At 28.3% G+C, this 16,192-nt stretch overlaps 2 protein-coding genes across 2 annotated transcripts in view; both read left to right on the top strand.

The window, feature by feature from the left end:
- LOC113368099 (insulin-like receptor) overlaps nucleotides 1–14,019 on the top strand; it is a 37,784-nt gene extending 23,765 nt beyond the window's left edge. The window contains exons 17-18 of the mRNA XM_026609664.1: nucleotides 12,530–12,773; nucleotides 13,488–14,019. Of these exons, the coding sequence (XP_026465449.1) occupies nucleotides 12,530–12,773; nucleotides 13,488–13,957 (714 nt within the window). The 3' untranslated portion in view covers nucleotides 13,958–14,019. The remainder of the gene's footprint in view (nucleotides 1–12,529; nucleotides 12,774–13,487) is intronic.
- On the top strand, nucleotides 1,589–8,385 carry LOC113368110 (insulin receptor-like). Its single transcript, XM_026609675.1, is given in 9 exon segments — nucleotides 1,589–1,767; nucleotides 2,080–2,213; nucleotides 2,297–2,467; nucleotides 3,215–3,366; nucleotides 3,883–4,044; nucleotides 4,686–4,905; nucleotides 4,908–4,930; nucleotides 6,703–7,017; nucleotides 8,113–8,385. Coding segments are annotated over 8 exon segments (1,395 nt in total). The 5' UTR covers nucleotides 1,589–1,767; nucleotides 2,080–2,104; the 3' UTR covers nucleotides 8,356–8,385.
- Nucleotides 14,020–16,192: the final 2,173 nt, after the last annotated feature.

Below are 16,192 nucleotides of genomic sequence, written 5' to 3'. Positions count from 1 at the left end.
TTTTTATGAAACATTTTTTGACTCTGTCTAATTTTTTATGATTCAAAGAATTTACAAAAAATATTACGGCCCTACGACGAGCAGTTTAATTTTAAAAATTCATCAAAGTTTGAAAAAATATTATTGAAAGAAAATTCAATTGGAAATCGCAAAGTTTAGATTTAATTGAAAGCGAAAGTTGAAAGTGTTATCTAACTATCTGAATCTTAATTTGGTTTATTATGTTAATTATTACACATTTTGGGAAGTTCATCCAACTTGGCTTAAGGCAAAATGCCACTTTCAACTAATTTTTTAATGTATTGCTCATTTTGATCAATGATCTTTTCTTATCTTTGAAGCACATCATAATCCCACATTCATAAAACTATTAATAAGAAACTGAATCCGGTACAATTTGACACCATCATCGTTATCGAAATTTATACCATTCACGGAGTTTTCTAGAGATCGAAGCAGAAAGTAGTCTGATGTTGTGTAAGATCAGGACTATATGGTAGATGTGGAAAAACATTTTAACTAAGCTCCAATATTTTTGTCGAGTGGCGATATCTTGTCATGATGTAATATAAAGTCTGTTCGATATGTCCATTTGGGCTGCTTTCGTTCAACTGCATTGTTTAATTTCGTTGGTAGTCCAATGTAGATATCAGAATTGATCATTCGATTAGATAGAAGCTAAGAGTTCAAAGTAGTTAATTTCTTTGTGATCCTAAAAACCCGATAACAATGTCTTCATCAGTTGGCTATTCAGGTAGTTCTATCTCGTTTACCTGATCCGAAACGATTATTGTTTTGATGGATTGTCAACAAATGCACTACCAGAGCATTTTCATCTTTAAGTGAAAAATCACAGAACGTGATTTGGCCAAGCAATTTTGACACAACTGGTTTTTATGGCTTCGTCACCATAAACTCCACACTTTTTGTGAGCTGCGATGTCTTGCGATTTTTTTCTCTTTGCAGAAATAGAAAAGCAGAATATGACGAATATGTTTGTTTCGATTCTCTATTTTTCAGCGAACGCCTAATAATAACTACTCAACAGATCAAAAGGTGAATTGCCAACATCATTGAGACTATCTAAGATATACAAGCCGACAGATATATAGGTAAACAGATAGACACATCGAACGATATACAGGTTGACAGATAGACAAATAAACAGCTAGATCTAGGTATAGTTATAGCCAGATGGAAAGGTAGACAGGTAGACATATGCAAAGAATGACAGGTAGACAGATTGCATGATAGAGAGGTGGAAAGATAGGCATGCAGATATGTAGATAACTAGGCAGACTGGCGTACAAGGTAACAGGTATATATGTAAACAGGTGGACAGGTAGACAGGTAGAAAAGTAGGTGGGTAGAGACTTAGACAGGCTTAGGATTTTTGCAACAGTAGAATGATTAAATTAAAACAAATTTTATTTTTTTCTTTCTAAATCGAAAATAACGAAAATACATTGAATGATTTCTTTAGTTTTAATTTTTTTGTTCGCTTTACGCTGTACAACGCCTCTATATTAAAATTTTGGAAGGAAATAATACTACATTACATGAGTGTTTTGTTGTTACAGCTATAAAAGTGGCAGATATTAAGCCGATAGTAAAAGAAGAAATATTTCCCGCAAGTTCAGATAACACTTGCAATTGTTCAAGCAACGAAATTGAGAACAAGCCTAAAATAATCGGGCAGGCTGAAGCTGATAATAGCATCTCATTTGAAGACCAATTGCAGAATCAAGTCTATATAAAATATGAGAAGTAATACTTTGTATATATCTATCTGCTTGATTAACCATATTCATAGGAAATTTTGAAAAAATATGCTATAGTTCAATACTCAATAGTAATTACTATTTGTGCTGCATTGACATTTTGTTATTATAACTTGAATGGTAACTCGAGATTAAACTTGTGCTAAATTATCTTGTTTTAAGGTTCAATATATAATAGTTGATAGTCTTTGTTCATTGAAATATCATATCATTTCAATTTTACCATATTTTAGCATAATTTGAATAATAATTATTATAAAATGGAAATTTCTAAATTTTAATTATTAATCTTATTCAGGCCAAATCCGGATCGATATAAACGAATGATTTTGGATTCGGATGTTCAATTGGCTAAAGAAAGATATTCTGAAGAATCGCAGAGAAACTATATGATAGAATCAAATGCAACATCGAGTGCAAATCCAAATACAAGTAAGAAAATAGCCATTACAATTTAAAATAATCATTTTATTATTTACTTACATGAATGTAATATATAAAAATGTTTGACATAGGTATTCATCCACAAATCAAAACGAACGGCACTTCGTTTGTGATAAAAAATTTGAAGCACTATGCTCTGTATAGCATAAGTCTGCGCGCATGCCGGGAAAGAGTAGCTGCAGATAAGGATAATAAACTTTGCAGTGAAAGCAAAATGAGAAATGAAAGAACTCTCAAGCTCGGTATTTCTAAAACTTATATGGATAACTAACAAAACTCTCACATTTAGTGTATTATTTTATTTATTTACCTAATATATAATTATAATAGGACAAACTTTATAAAATTAATCAAGATGCAATAAATAAATTTAGGAAAAAGGTTTAAGTTCAAAAAAGTCTCATTGAAAACGTCTAATGTAAGTGTAAATTTTAAAAGGAAAGTTCAATGATACTCTAATACCTAGAAATGATTGAGTTGATTAGTGAAAATTGTTGAATTTTACAAATTCTGCCATAAAAGTTTAATTGCTATTTACAAAGAATTGCTTATCAATAACAAATATATGTGATTCAAACAAATTCAATTTAGAGCACATGTAAATCGATTTTAGCTGTTAATCATACTTTTTATAGTTGCATATACTTTTTTTTTAATATGAGAATTTATGAGTAATCTCTTTGAGTGATATTTGCTTATAAGGAAAATTCGAACCATTTATTCTTAATTGTAAATTTTTGTTATTTATGCGCAATTAAATTATATTATTTATATTTTCATTTACATTAAGAGAAAAATTTTCACTTCACAATCACACTTTTTTTCAGATCAAATATGATATATCTGAACTGGTGTTTTACAATATTTGTGTTCAAATGTTTAAAATTTAATAAGAGTATCTTATTAACAGTTACATTATTTAATATGCTTCAAAAAAAGCAAATCTTGAACATGCATGTTAATAACTTGCTTCTCAATTTTTTTTTCAGAGGGTTCTGATGATATAACTGTATTTCGCGCACAAGTTATTTCTACAAATCAAAGTCTGGGCGAAGTAGTAGCTTCATGGGAAGAACCCAAAGAGCCTAATGGTCTAATATATATGTACCAAATAGAGTATAACCGAGTGGATTTAATTGATGTAAGACATAATGTATTTATTGTCGCAATAATTTAAAAATGAAATTGATTCTTATGTATGTTTTTGTCCAAATATTTTTTTTTATAAAAACAATGCAGAGCATACTGATTTTCATGTTATGAAACCACCTTAGCATAAAATTAAAGTATTTTATAATTTTGCAAGCAATGCAAATATTATTATATAAAGTGCCTAATTTTTTTTACTTATATTTTGAGTGAAAATTTTGATGAGCATGCATAATGACTAACTGAGCATAATAGTACCATGTTTTTGTTTTGCTTACAAATTTGGCTATTGTAACTTTGAAAATTGTACTTTAATGACAGCATTTTACTAATATCTTTTACAAATGGTTATTCAAAATTATTTTTACAATTATTTTTCTGCAAATATACCTGTTATTCATTTGACTTGACTTACTTGTTAATGTTTTCTTTATATAATATATTCATACCTAATCATTTATGCCATTCATTTATATAAATATATCTAAGCACTTTTTAATCTTTTAAGGCAAAACCTGTTCCAATATGCGTGACACAGCAAGATTTTATAGACAGGAATCGTATGTATGCAATTAAGAATTTAACTCCAGGAAATTATAGCATTCGTGTAATGGCCGTCTCAAAAGCTGGAAATGGAAAATATTCCGAAATGAAATACTTTTTGATAATGGTAACAGTCTTTATATTTTTTTTATTAACATTATTAAAATGAAAGTAAATAAAAGACGTATATAAAAATTTGTGAATATATTACATATTAATATTCAAAATTAACGAGATTTTTTTGTTGTTTTAAATAGAGTAATTAAATAAAGCAGAGTTATGAAACATGAATGGTTCACAAAAATTACAGATTATTTTAGCAAGAGTAACTTACAATTACAATTTACTTCGAGCGTAAAATATTCAATTACTTTATTTAAAACAAAAATTACACTGTTCAAGACAAGTTAATGTATAAATGGTAGTGCTGAATTATGTGCTCTGTGTACATCTACTGATGTAAGACACCATAAATGTAGTCACTGATGATGATGAAAATTAATATCAAAGTGTTTGGAAAAATTAAGAACTAATTTTCAGAAGTTTCTTTCATTTATTGTATTGCCTGAGGATAACTATATATATATATATATATATATATATATATATATATATATATATATATATATATATATATATATATATACGTAGAGACCATAAATAGTAATGCAAAATCACACTGTCATCAAATTAATATAAAATTTGTTAAAATTATTTTGAAGTTAAAATGAACATTATTCGACATAATGAAACATGTTTTTTTTGTAGGAACCATCTACTGGCCTAACTTCTGGCGAAATTGTTGGATATACTTTTCTTGCACTACTTCTTTCATTTATATTATCCATTTTGGCATATTTTGTGCACAGAAAGTATTTTTCTCCGCCTAGCATTAAGTTAATCACTTCTGTTAATCCTGAATATGTCAGTATGCAGTACCAACCTGATGAATGGGAAGTTCCCCGAGAGAAAATAAAATTGATAAGGGAATGGGTCAAGGCTCTTTTGGAATGGTATATTAATATACTATACTATAATATATATAATAATAATAATAATATCAATAATAAATAGTAGTCTGCAGGTCCTTGGTATGAGAACACAAATCAATGATTTCCTTCCTCTCCCTTATTTGTAATTATTATTACCATTTTATTACTATTAAATAATGACCATGCATTACTTTTTATTCATTTTTATGCATTTTTCTTTCCAAACTTCTATTTGCATGCTTCCTGGTCTTCTATATTTTCTATAACAATTTTATATATATATATATATATATATATATATATATTTATTTATATATATATTTTGTATGATTCTGAATTTGATGTTGACATATGTATTAACAAAGTCTAATAATCGGGCATAACATCAATAAAAAACATGAATTTGTTTCAAAAATTTATTTTAATCCATACGTTTCGGCTATAATCCTTACGTTTCGGCCTTCATTCAGTGGAAACTAAAAATAAAATTAAAAACTAAAACAATTGAATTGGAGTGAAAAGAAAAAATAAAATAGTAAATAGTACTTACAATTAGTTGATCTTAGTGTTAAATTGGAAAATTTTAATAATCCATGGTATCAGGATATGGTAATGCACTACACTATGTGTTATAAACATTAACTTGAAATTACACATAATTTTCACAAAATACTAATTTTAAAAAATCACAAATAATAGTGTGTTATTCGTAGACTGGTTGAAGATGTAATGGAGAAATACATTTTAAAAAAATTGCGAATCCTTTCAATGTTTTTTATTGATGTTATGCCCGATTATTAGACTTTGTTAATATATAAATATATATATATATATATATATATATATATGTGGAGGTAGTAGTCCATATGTTATACCAAAATGATCCAATATGTAGTCATAATAAATTCCAGGATATATTAGTTTTATATTTGGTTTATTTACGTAAGATTAATATTGACGACACTATGGTTATCATATTGATCGTTTATAAAATGTGATTGGTATTTTTGTATTTACAATTGAAAAGAAAAGGTTTCAAGAATTATAATTTTGGCAAATTAGACTAGGGAGACAAACGCGAGTTCAGATCTGACACTTGAATTATTTTGTTTCCTCCGTGCTGTCACTATATGAGCCTATCTGTCCAGTAGAAATGCGATGCGTGTTGACAGGCCGCTACATATATATATATATATATATATAATATATTAACAAGTCTAATAATCGGGCATAACATCAATAAAAACTTTTACTACTACTAAACTAACTACTAAACTAAACTAACGTTTTTTATTGATGTTATGCCCGATTATTAGACTTTGTTAATACATATGTCAACATCAAATTCAGAATCATACAAAATATATATATATATATATATATATATATATATATATATATATATATAGCTAGCTGGCTCGGCAAACGTTGTTCAGCACTAAAGAAAAATTCCAAATAATCTTTTGTATAAAAAATAACTAACTGGTTATGAATGTAGAAGTATGTATAAATTAAATGGATGGTTTACCTATTGCAGTGCAATTGCCATATGCTTGCTTGCATAATCTAGATCTGATATTCAAATTGAATTGGCACATTTTGATATTCAAGTTTTTTAAATATTACTGTAGGTGCCCGATCACTTGTTGCTGTGTTCTGCATATAAATAAAAATCATATCATTATGAACATTATTATCTCAATGTTTCATTCACATAGCGCAATCAGGATTAAATCAATATTACGTTGACTTTATCTTATTTTATTTATGTCTGACGTATATATTTTATATAGGTGTACGAGGGTATAGCTTGCGATTTAGTACAAGGCAACAGTGAAATCAAATGTGCGATTAAAACTGTGAATGAGCACGCCACGGATCGCGAGCGCATTGAGTTTTTGAACGAGGCATCTGTCATGAAAGCGTTTGATACTGCCCATGTGGTACGCCTGCTTGGAGTTGTTTCCCGTGGTCAGCCTACTTTAGTGGTTATGGAATTGATGGCCAATGGTGATCTCAAAAGCTATCTTCGCTCTCATCGTCCAGATAGTGATGTGTATGATCCGGAGATTTGCGTACAACCACCAACACTTAAGAGAATTTTACAGGTGATTTATAAACATTTACCAATTCAAGGCATGATGATGTAAAATATTGGATACTGAATAATAATCAGTATCCAGTGATATAATCAAATATAATCAGTGATTATATTTAGTATAAATATATTATAACATCTTGTGTCTTTAACTGCTTTTATATGATTTTTATTGCTATTCCCTCGAGAAAAAACGTCGAGAAAATATAAAATACCCATGGTTATTTTATTCGAAACATTCTCGTTCAGTATGTTTTTTGATTGTACGGTACTGTAAATTCTATATAAAATCAGATTTTTAATAATAAAAAAATGTAAAAATCTTTTATTTATTATGGAAGCCTAAGTTGAGTCAATGGAAAACATTTAAAATTTATGGCCAAAATGTAAAAACTGTATTTGAAAAGGTAAAATAGTTCGAAGTGCTTAACTAAGGTCTAAGAATTTTCATTATTTGTTCAGAGACGAAAAATTTGGTTGCAAAAAGAGAAATAATAAAATATCTGTGAATAACTATAATTTGACGTTCATATGTCCATTTACTATTTTAACATCTAATTAACTAACTATCATTTAACTCTAATTAATTTTTATGATAATTTTTTTCTCGATGCAAGAATTGTTTACTACCTCTAACTAAATAATACCCATTTTTGCATAAATAAACGGATTTTAAAAGAAAATGCAAATATATGTTTTATGAAATGACTTATTTTGATTTTGCCGTTTGAAATTTTGAAACAATGTTTGAAAAACGTTCACGAGATTAATGGACGGTTATTTATATATTTGATTGTTCGTTTATAGTGATAGTGATGATTAATAAAATAGTAATTTATAAAATAGGCGAATGTTTCAAGTTTTATATTTTGTAAAAATGTTTCACTATTATTGATGATCGCGAAATTAGAAATGATAATTATAGAACATAGTAAAATCAAAGCCAGGGAAAGATTTTCACGAGGGCATTCATTAAAGAGTTGTAATTCATTAATGAATCTGAAATGTAGAGGAAAAGTGCATGTGTTGATTGAGTTTTCTATACTATTTTTATTGAGTTGTATAAAATATTTCTATATGTTATATTTATCTGTTCGTATTACAGATGGCTATTGAAATAGCTGATGGAATGGCATATCTTTCAGCAAAAAAATTTGTGCATCGAGATTTAGCAGCTAGGAATTGCATGGTTTCAGAAAACCTAACTGTAAAGATTGGAGATTTTGGTATGACGCGAGATATTTATGAAACAGATTATTATAGGAAGGGTACCAAAGGTCTTCTGCCTGTGCGCTGGATGGCACCTGAATCATTAAAAGATGGTGTAAGTTGTTTTATATTTTTATGAATTTTTTTTTCGAAGCAAAAATGTTTCACTTTTCTGCTATTTATAAAGATACGGCTAGACCGATCGTCTGATAAACAATAGTCCTCATCGAGATACATCAAATGGCTTTTAAATTTTTGAAATCGGTCGAGTCGCTTTTGAGAAAATATCGATTTACGACAAACAGTCTGTTCACACATAAACACATACACATACACATACTTTTCTCAAATTTGATTTCGTTCGATTCAGAATGGCTTGAAACGTCAAGAAAACATAAAATTAGCGAATCGGATTTTTTTATGAAAACATAAACTTCTCCTTCGGGAAGCTTATAAATCTGTCACCCAATGAGCAGTCTACAAAACTTCTCCAGTTGTGTAAAAAACGTTACCATTAAATTAAATGAATGATTAAATAATATAAAACTACGTACATGATATATGTAGTCGTGTCAGTATTTTCTTATAGCAGATGCTTAATATTTCGTAAAATAATGTATTAAGTTTCTTAAAAGAATGTTTTGATGTTTTAAACGAAATTGAACATAGCAATAAATTCATGCACAGAACTGACTTACAAAAATTTGCCGAATTATATAAAGTAATTGAAATTAGTTATAATGGATGCTTTTAAAATGTACAAGCATGGGTCTACGCATTATAATTACACATTATTTAAATGTGTTTGAAATTGTGAATTCAATTGAAAATCGCAATGTTCAGGTTTAAGTGAAAACGAAAACATGATTTTCGAAATAAATAGTTGAAAATTTTATCTGAATACCTAGATCCGAATTTCTGTTGATTAAGTCAATTATTACTTCTATCGGGAAGTTTTTGCAACTTACCTTAAGACAGAATGCCAATTTCATAGTTAGTATTTCTTTTTAATATACGCGTTAGTATTTCTTTTTAATTAAGCCTATGGTGAGTCTGCTATGAAAATAACAAGTGTTTACGAGTGGTATAAGCGTTTCCAAGATGGCCGCGAAGACGTTGAAGATGACGAACGCTCCGGTCGACCCAGCACGTCAACAAACGATGAAAATGTGAAAGAAGTGGAAAAAATGGTTATGAATGATCGCCGAATCACAATTAGAGAAGTTGCTGATGAAGTTGGCATATCAATTGGCTCATGTCATAACATTTTTTCAAATGTTTTGGGCATGAAACGAGTGGCAGCAAAATTCATTCCAAAACTGCTAAATTTTGACCAAAAAAGCAATCGCATGAACATCGCTCAAGAGCTGTTAAATGACGTCAACAACGATCCAAGTTTGCTTGAAAGGGTCATAACTGGTGATGAAACATGGGTGTACGGTTATGATGTCGAAAACAAAGCCCAATCGTCCCAATGGAAGAGCCCAGGTGAGCCAAGACCGAAAAAAGCACGTCAAGTTCGATCGAATGTCAAGGTTTTGCTTACTGTTTTCTTTGATTATAACGGCATAGTGCATCAAGAGTTCTTACCACAAGGTCGTACGGTTAATAAGGAGTATTACCTTGAAGTGATGCGACGTTTGCGTGAAGCAATCCGAAAAAAACGCTCCGATTTATGGAAAAACAATTCATGGCTGTTGCACCACGATAACGCACCTGCTCACTCGTCGTTGCTTGTTCGTAATTTTTTGGCCAAAAACAATACCGTAGTCATGCCCCAACCTCCATATTCACCAGATATGGCTCCGTGTGACTTTTTCCTATTCCCAAAGTTGAAGAGACCCATGAAAGGACGGCGGTTTTCCTCGATTGAAGAAATAAAGGCCGAATCGCTGAGAGTGCTCAAGGACATATCAAAAAGTGAATATCAAGGGTGCTTCGAAAATTGGAAAAAACGCTGGCATAAGTGTATTATATCTGGGGGGGACTACTTTGAAGGGGACCACATTAATGTAGACGAATAAATAAATATTTTTTTGAAAAAACGAAAATTCCGGGTACTTTTTGAACAGACCTCGTATATGTATATTAAAAATATGTTTCTTTTTAATATATATATATTACGTAGAATACTACGTAGAATGTACAAAACTAACTTGAATAAAATTATTTTTATATGAAAAATATAGCTAAAAACTCAGAAAATGAGATTTTTTTCATGTGTCTGGAAACTTTTGGCCTGTACTGTACATATTAGTTTTTTTCTTAACAATTACTATTTTAATGTACACCTAAGTCTGTTTTTACACGGTCTTTTTGTACACGGTTTTGATATAACACGGTTTGAAAATTGAATATTTTTAATTTTTTTACACGATTATATTTTATTTAGCACGATTTGAAATTTTATGTACTTAAATTTTGTTTGTCAAATTTAATTTTTGCGAAGTATGTTCATATCACAAAAAAGTATTTATGAAAGAAAAAAGTCTGAAACCATCGATAGTATCGATAGTTTGCGAACACTAGCTTAAAGATTTAAGTGAATTCCCTTTTAGCGCGTACAAACAATTTTTACTGGTCAAAGCAAATGTGAATAGCGCTAATTTAGGGAAATTCCCTTTATGTGCATACAATAAAATTTACTGGTCAGAGCAATTGAAACGTGTTGATATTTTGTGAACTGTCAATGCAATAAGACGTGTTTGGTAAAGAAATTTTTTGCAGGCAAATTTGATTTACCATTAAATTTAATTTTAACGCATTAAGATACAAGGTAAGCCAAAAAATATTTTGTATTTATTCAGTTATTTATGTTTTTTAATTTTGTTAAATATTTTATGTATCCCTAAAAGGAAATGTCAGATATAAAACTAAAACGGAAGGCAATTTCTTTGGAAACCAAGATTAAAATTTTAGATCGCCTTCGAAATGGAGAAGGCTCAACTGCTCTTGGTAAAACGTTCGGTTTAAATGAAGCCACAATAAGAACTATAAAGAAAAATTAAATTGCAATTCACCATCCAAAACCAAAAATCACCCATTTTTGTATAAGATCAATGTCTTTTTTTACATGTTTTTTTTTTACACGGCTTCTTCTGGAACCAATCTACCGTGTAAAAACAGACTTATAGGTGTACTGTATTTTACTGTTATATTTCTTTTTAATATATATGTTATATATATATATAATATATATATATATACATATATATATATATACATATATATATATATATATATATATATATATAATAGGTTGTCAAATATCTCCCTTCCGCCTTTTTGTATTATAAACCAAGAGCAAAAAAGCGGAAGGGAGACATTTGACAACCTAATATTAGTTTTTTTCTTAACAATTACTATATTTTACTGTAATATACTATAGCATTTTAAAAATTTAGGTTTTCACAAGCAGTTCCGATGTTTGGAGCTATGGTGTTGTGTTGTGGGAAATGGCTACATTAGCTTCTCAACCATATCAGGTAGGATTTTGTGTGATTTTTTTTGTATTTTGTTTTTGTCTCTAAAGATTTATTCATTAATTTATGGAATAATGTACTTGTGCATTAATTGACACTATTGAAACATAATTTAAATATTTTAAATACAAGAAAAAAATATTTACAATTATTTATTTCACGTTTTGACACTTCATGTTTTTGTCATCATTCAGAAAATCATTCGCTGATTATGATAGATAATTAATTAATCGAAAAAAATTGCAAAATTTTTATTTTGTAATTGTTTATATGTTTCGGTGCTTACTGTGAAATTTTAATTAAGAAAAATCTATATTTTGTATTTTGTTTTTCTTGGTCTGGTAAGTTAAATGATGTAACATAGTGTTGAAACTCTTAAATAAAGAAGTTCAAATATTATTCAATTGTTTTAATTCGTAGAATTGGCTATCAAATATGTTTCATCGTCGAAACAACAGAAAATATATAGATTAATTAAAAAAAAAACTTTTACTTGTGTAAATAGTGTGCAAAAAAAGTTTTTACAAAAAGGGTTCTATTTGTTCATATTTCTAAATTTATATATATATATATATATATATATATATATCTTGAGGATTTTTTGTTCGACGTTGAAACATATTGAAATGAATAAAACAGCCAATGCGTCGAATGTAAAGAATTTATTTTAATTTTTTATACGTTTCGAGACTAGATGTGCCTCATCATTCAGCTAAAAGAAATTTATATTTTAAAAAAAAGTTATATATATATATATATATATATATATATATATATATATAAACTAATTATGCACTAGATACTATTATTAAAGATAATTCTTGATTTAAGGGATTGTCAAATGATCAAGTTTTACGTTACGTGATTGATGGCGGTGTTATGGAAAGACCCGAAAATTGTCCAGACCAGTTATATGAGCTGATGCGCCTTACTTGGCAGCACAAACCATCAGCAAGACCATCTTTCTTTGAACTTGAGACTTTGTTGCATGCAGATGCCAATCCTGAGTTTAAGAAGATTTCATTTTACCATTCTCCTCAAGGTCAAGAAGCGCTGATAAATATGCAAAATACAAGTAAGAACTTTATACGTTATAGGTGTACTATATAATAACTATTGAATATTGTGGTAGATATGTATCATAAAATTCAGATAGAGTTGAATATTTTCATTAATCCATTGTATTACAAAATATATTTTATTTCCAACATTTCAGTTGATTGTTATTATGAGTTATTTTACCCAGATTGGAATTGTATGTTTCATGTCGATATTTGCTGCTTCACAATCATACAATATAAGGGTGGAATGTTTTCTATTTATTTTTTCCATTGAAATAAAATCATTTTAGTACAATCGAATTAAAATATCATTTAATTACAACTATTATATAGCTTATGATGCACTGCTTATCTACAATTTATTATTCACAATGGCATAATGCTCTGATTATCTTGTATACCATTTTAATGTACGCCGTGCTGCCAAGCTATTCTATCAGCAATACAGTGTCCTTTATGCATCAGAACAGAATTCAAAGTTTTGTTTTCAAAGCTTCTCAAGTTAAATGGTATTCACGTTATTATGTTTAAGAAATATCTTTTGCGAAAATTTGCAATCGAAAATCGGAGCGTTTTGAACAATTGTTAAATCTGACTTGTATAGCTAAAACATTCTAGTTTTCTATCTTAGTTTTTGTATGTTTAATGTTTACATATTTGCCTTATGACATTATTTTCTAAATATTTTTATGTTGCAAATTCATTAATATTACTATTTATAAAATTAGTTTTAGTCAATGACGATCCATCCACGCCTTTGCATCACACCGAAGATGATGAATTTCAGTCCGAGTTTGATGTAAAGAAAACAGGCCAACAAATGCCAAAACCTGATCTAATGGAGAGACTTCTCTCGAGACATGAAATGGATACAACATTCAGCTTAGATCAAAAGGTAGGTTCATATCAGGACAGTATGAGTTACATAGGTTCTACACCAGGCACATCATATGGACATCGGGATAGGGAATTCTCTGAAGATGCTGGTAGTTTATTTGGGTCTCGAAGTCCTGCTTTCTATTCCATAACGAACAAAAGTAATGCAGTGTCTCCTGAGCGGCGGCGTAAAGATTCTGAGGAAGAAGAAACGCAATTCTCGACAACGGCCCCCATGTTGCTTTCAAATGCTAATGGATATATCATGGGAGCAATAACTTCTAAAAATGGTACTGCCAATATCAAAACTGCAGATCGTTAATTCTATTTTATTTAATTAAAAAATCTTTCATTTAAAAATAAATGAATTCAATAAGCATCAAAGTTTACATCACATATTTATATCGTTTTAGATTTCAACCTTAAACCATATACATATTTGACTTTAAAGCATACTACCTGCTCTGGGAGCTCGTTGTTTTAAAAATTTATGCATTCGGTATACGCGCATATAATAATATTTATATATTTATGTTGTATGTGTTATAATGTATCTGTTTGTGTATATATATATATATATATATATATGCATGTATATGCATATATGTATATATATGCATATATGTATATATATATATATATATGCATATATGTATATATATATGCATATATGTATATATATGCATATATGTATATATATATATATATGCATATATATATATATATGTGTGTGTGTGTGTGTACATATTTATTCATTTATCATAGATGATTTTGTTTAGGCATAATGCCAATTAGAAAACTACATCATTTATTGGGTCTGTACGTTTCGGTTTATATCAAACCCATCATTGAGTGGAAAAAACAATAAAAGGTAATAAACACAGAATAACAAATTTTGATATGATATTTATAATAAGATCTTATAAAACTAGTATAACTTACAGTTAATACTTACATGTGATAATAGTATACATACTGAAACATTCTTGCAAAACTGATACTAAACTCAAAACACAGTTCAAACAATTAATAATTCCAATATTGATTAATGAGCGATTCAAGAGAAATAAAATAAAAATTAGTATAGCATAATTATTAGTATGAAGATTTTTTAACAAATGTTTTTTGAAAGTGATGATTGAAATATTTTAGCCATATTTGAAAAATGCATTAATTTCACTGCTCAGGGAATTTCTGTAATTTTGTTTGTTTATTGTCGTTTTGTTTTGTGTTAGAATCTCTTCAGTAAAGTATCTTTTAAGTATTTGCATCGAAATATAATATTGTGGGGTTATAAAATCTTTCGTCATATTGTAGGTCATCAATTCGTTTGACGAGCATTGCTTGCTCTTCAACTATCATGCCATTCTTATATGTAGTTTAACTATTAGTTCAACATTTGAATTAATAATTGCTTAACTGTGTTATTAAATTAGTGATTGCATTATATGTACATGATAATAATAGTTTTATAAGCATTAATAATAACCTTATTATAAATATCAAATTAAAGTTTGTAATTCTCTGATTGTTACCTTTTAGTTTTTTTCGCACAATGAAGGTGTTGATATAGACCGAAACGTACGGAATGAATAAATTTATAATTTTAATTATCAACTTTTCTTGTATCTAGTTGAATTGCTGTAGCTAGAATGAATAAATTTATAATTTTAACTATCAACTTTTCTTGTACCTAATTTTTTAATTTCATGCTTGAATGAAATCATCTATATATATATATATATATATATATATATATATATATATATTCAATAATTCAATTTCATAATTAAAAGTTAAAGTAACAATTCTTATCTCAAAATACAATTAAATAATTCCGAAGAAGAGAATAATGGTCTTATTATGATCCGGTGAAGAAGTTACAAATAGAAGAATCATTTTAAAGTGACTTATAAATCATTCAAATAAAACGGCAAATCATCATTTATTAATAAATACTAAATAGCATAATTTTGGTCATTTTTATGATTGCTGGTCACTACACTAATAATTTTTAATTTATGTATAAAACAAATAAATATACTGACACTCCATCATATGGTCATACAGAACAAATATCACTATCAATAAATATGAATGAAACATGACAGGTGTTACCACTGACACCCACCCGCCCCCAAAACTTTTCTGCTTTTCGGTCGAAATATTTTCAGTATATGCATTGCTATGCTAATGGGCTACATTATATATATATATATATATATATATATATATATAAGATTTAGATTTTTTTGTTTGATGTTGAGACATATACATAAATGTTAATTTGCAGCCAGTTGTTGAAGTAATATAATTCTATATATATATATATATTATATATATATATATATATATATATATATATATATATATATATATATATAGAATTATATTACTTCAACAACTGGCTGCAAATTAACATTTATGTATATGTCTCAACATCAAACAAAAAAATCTAAATCTTATATATATATATATATATATATATATATATATATATATATATAATGTAGCCCATTAGCATAGCAATGCATATACTGAAAATATTTCGACCGAA

The sequence above is a fragment of the Ctenocephalides felis genome, unplaced genomic scaffold, assembly GCF_003426905.1.
Source record: "Ctenocephalides felis isolate EL2017-DRISC unplaced genomic scaffold, ASM342690v1 CF-g0.4_SCAFFOLD_00763, whole genome shotgun sequence".
NCBI lineage: Eukaryota > Metazoa > Arthropoda > Insecta > Siphonaptera > Pulicidae > Ctenocephalides > Ctenocephalides felis.
This window is presented reverse-complemented; position numbering and strand designations above follow the sequence as displayed.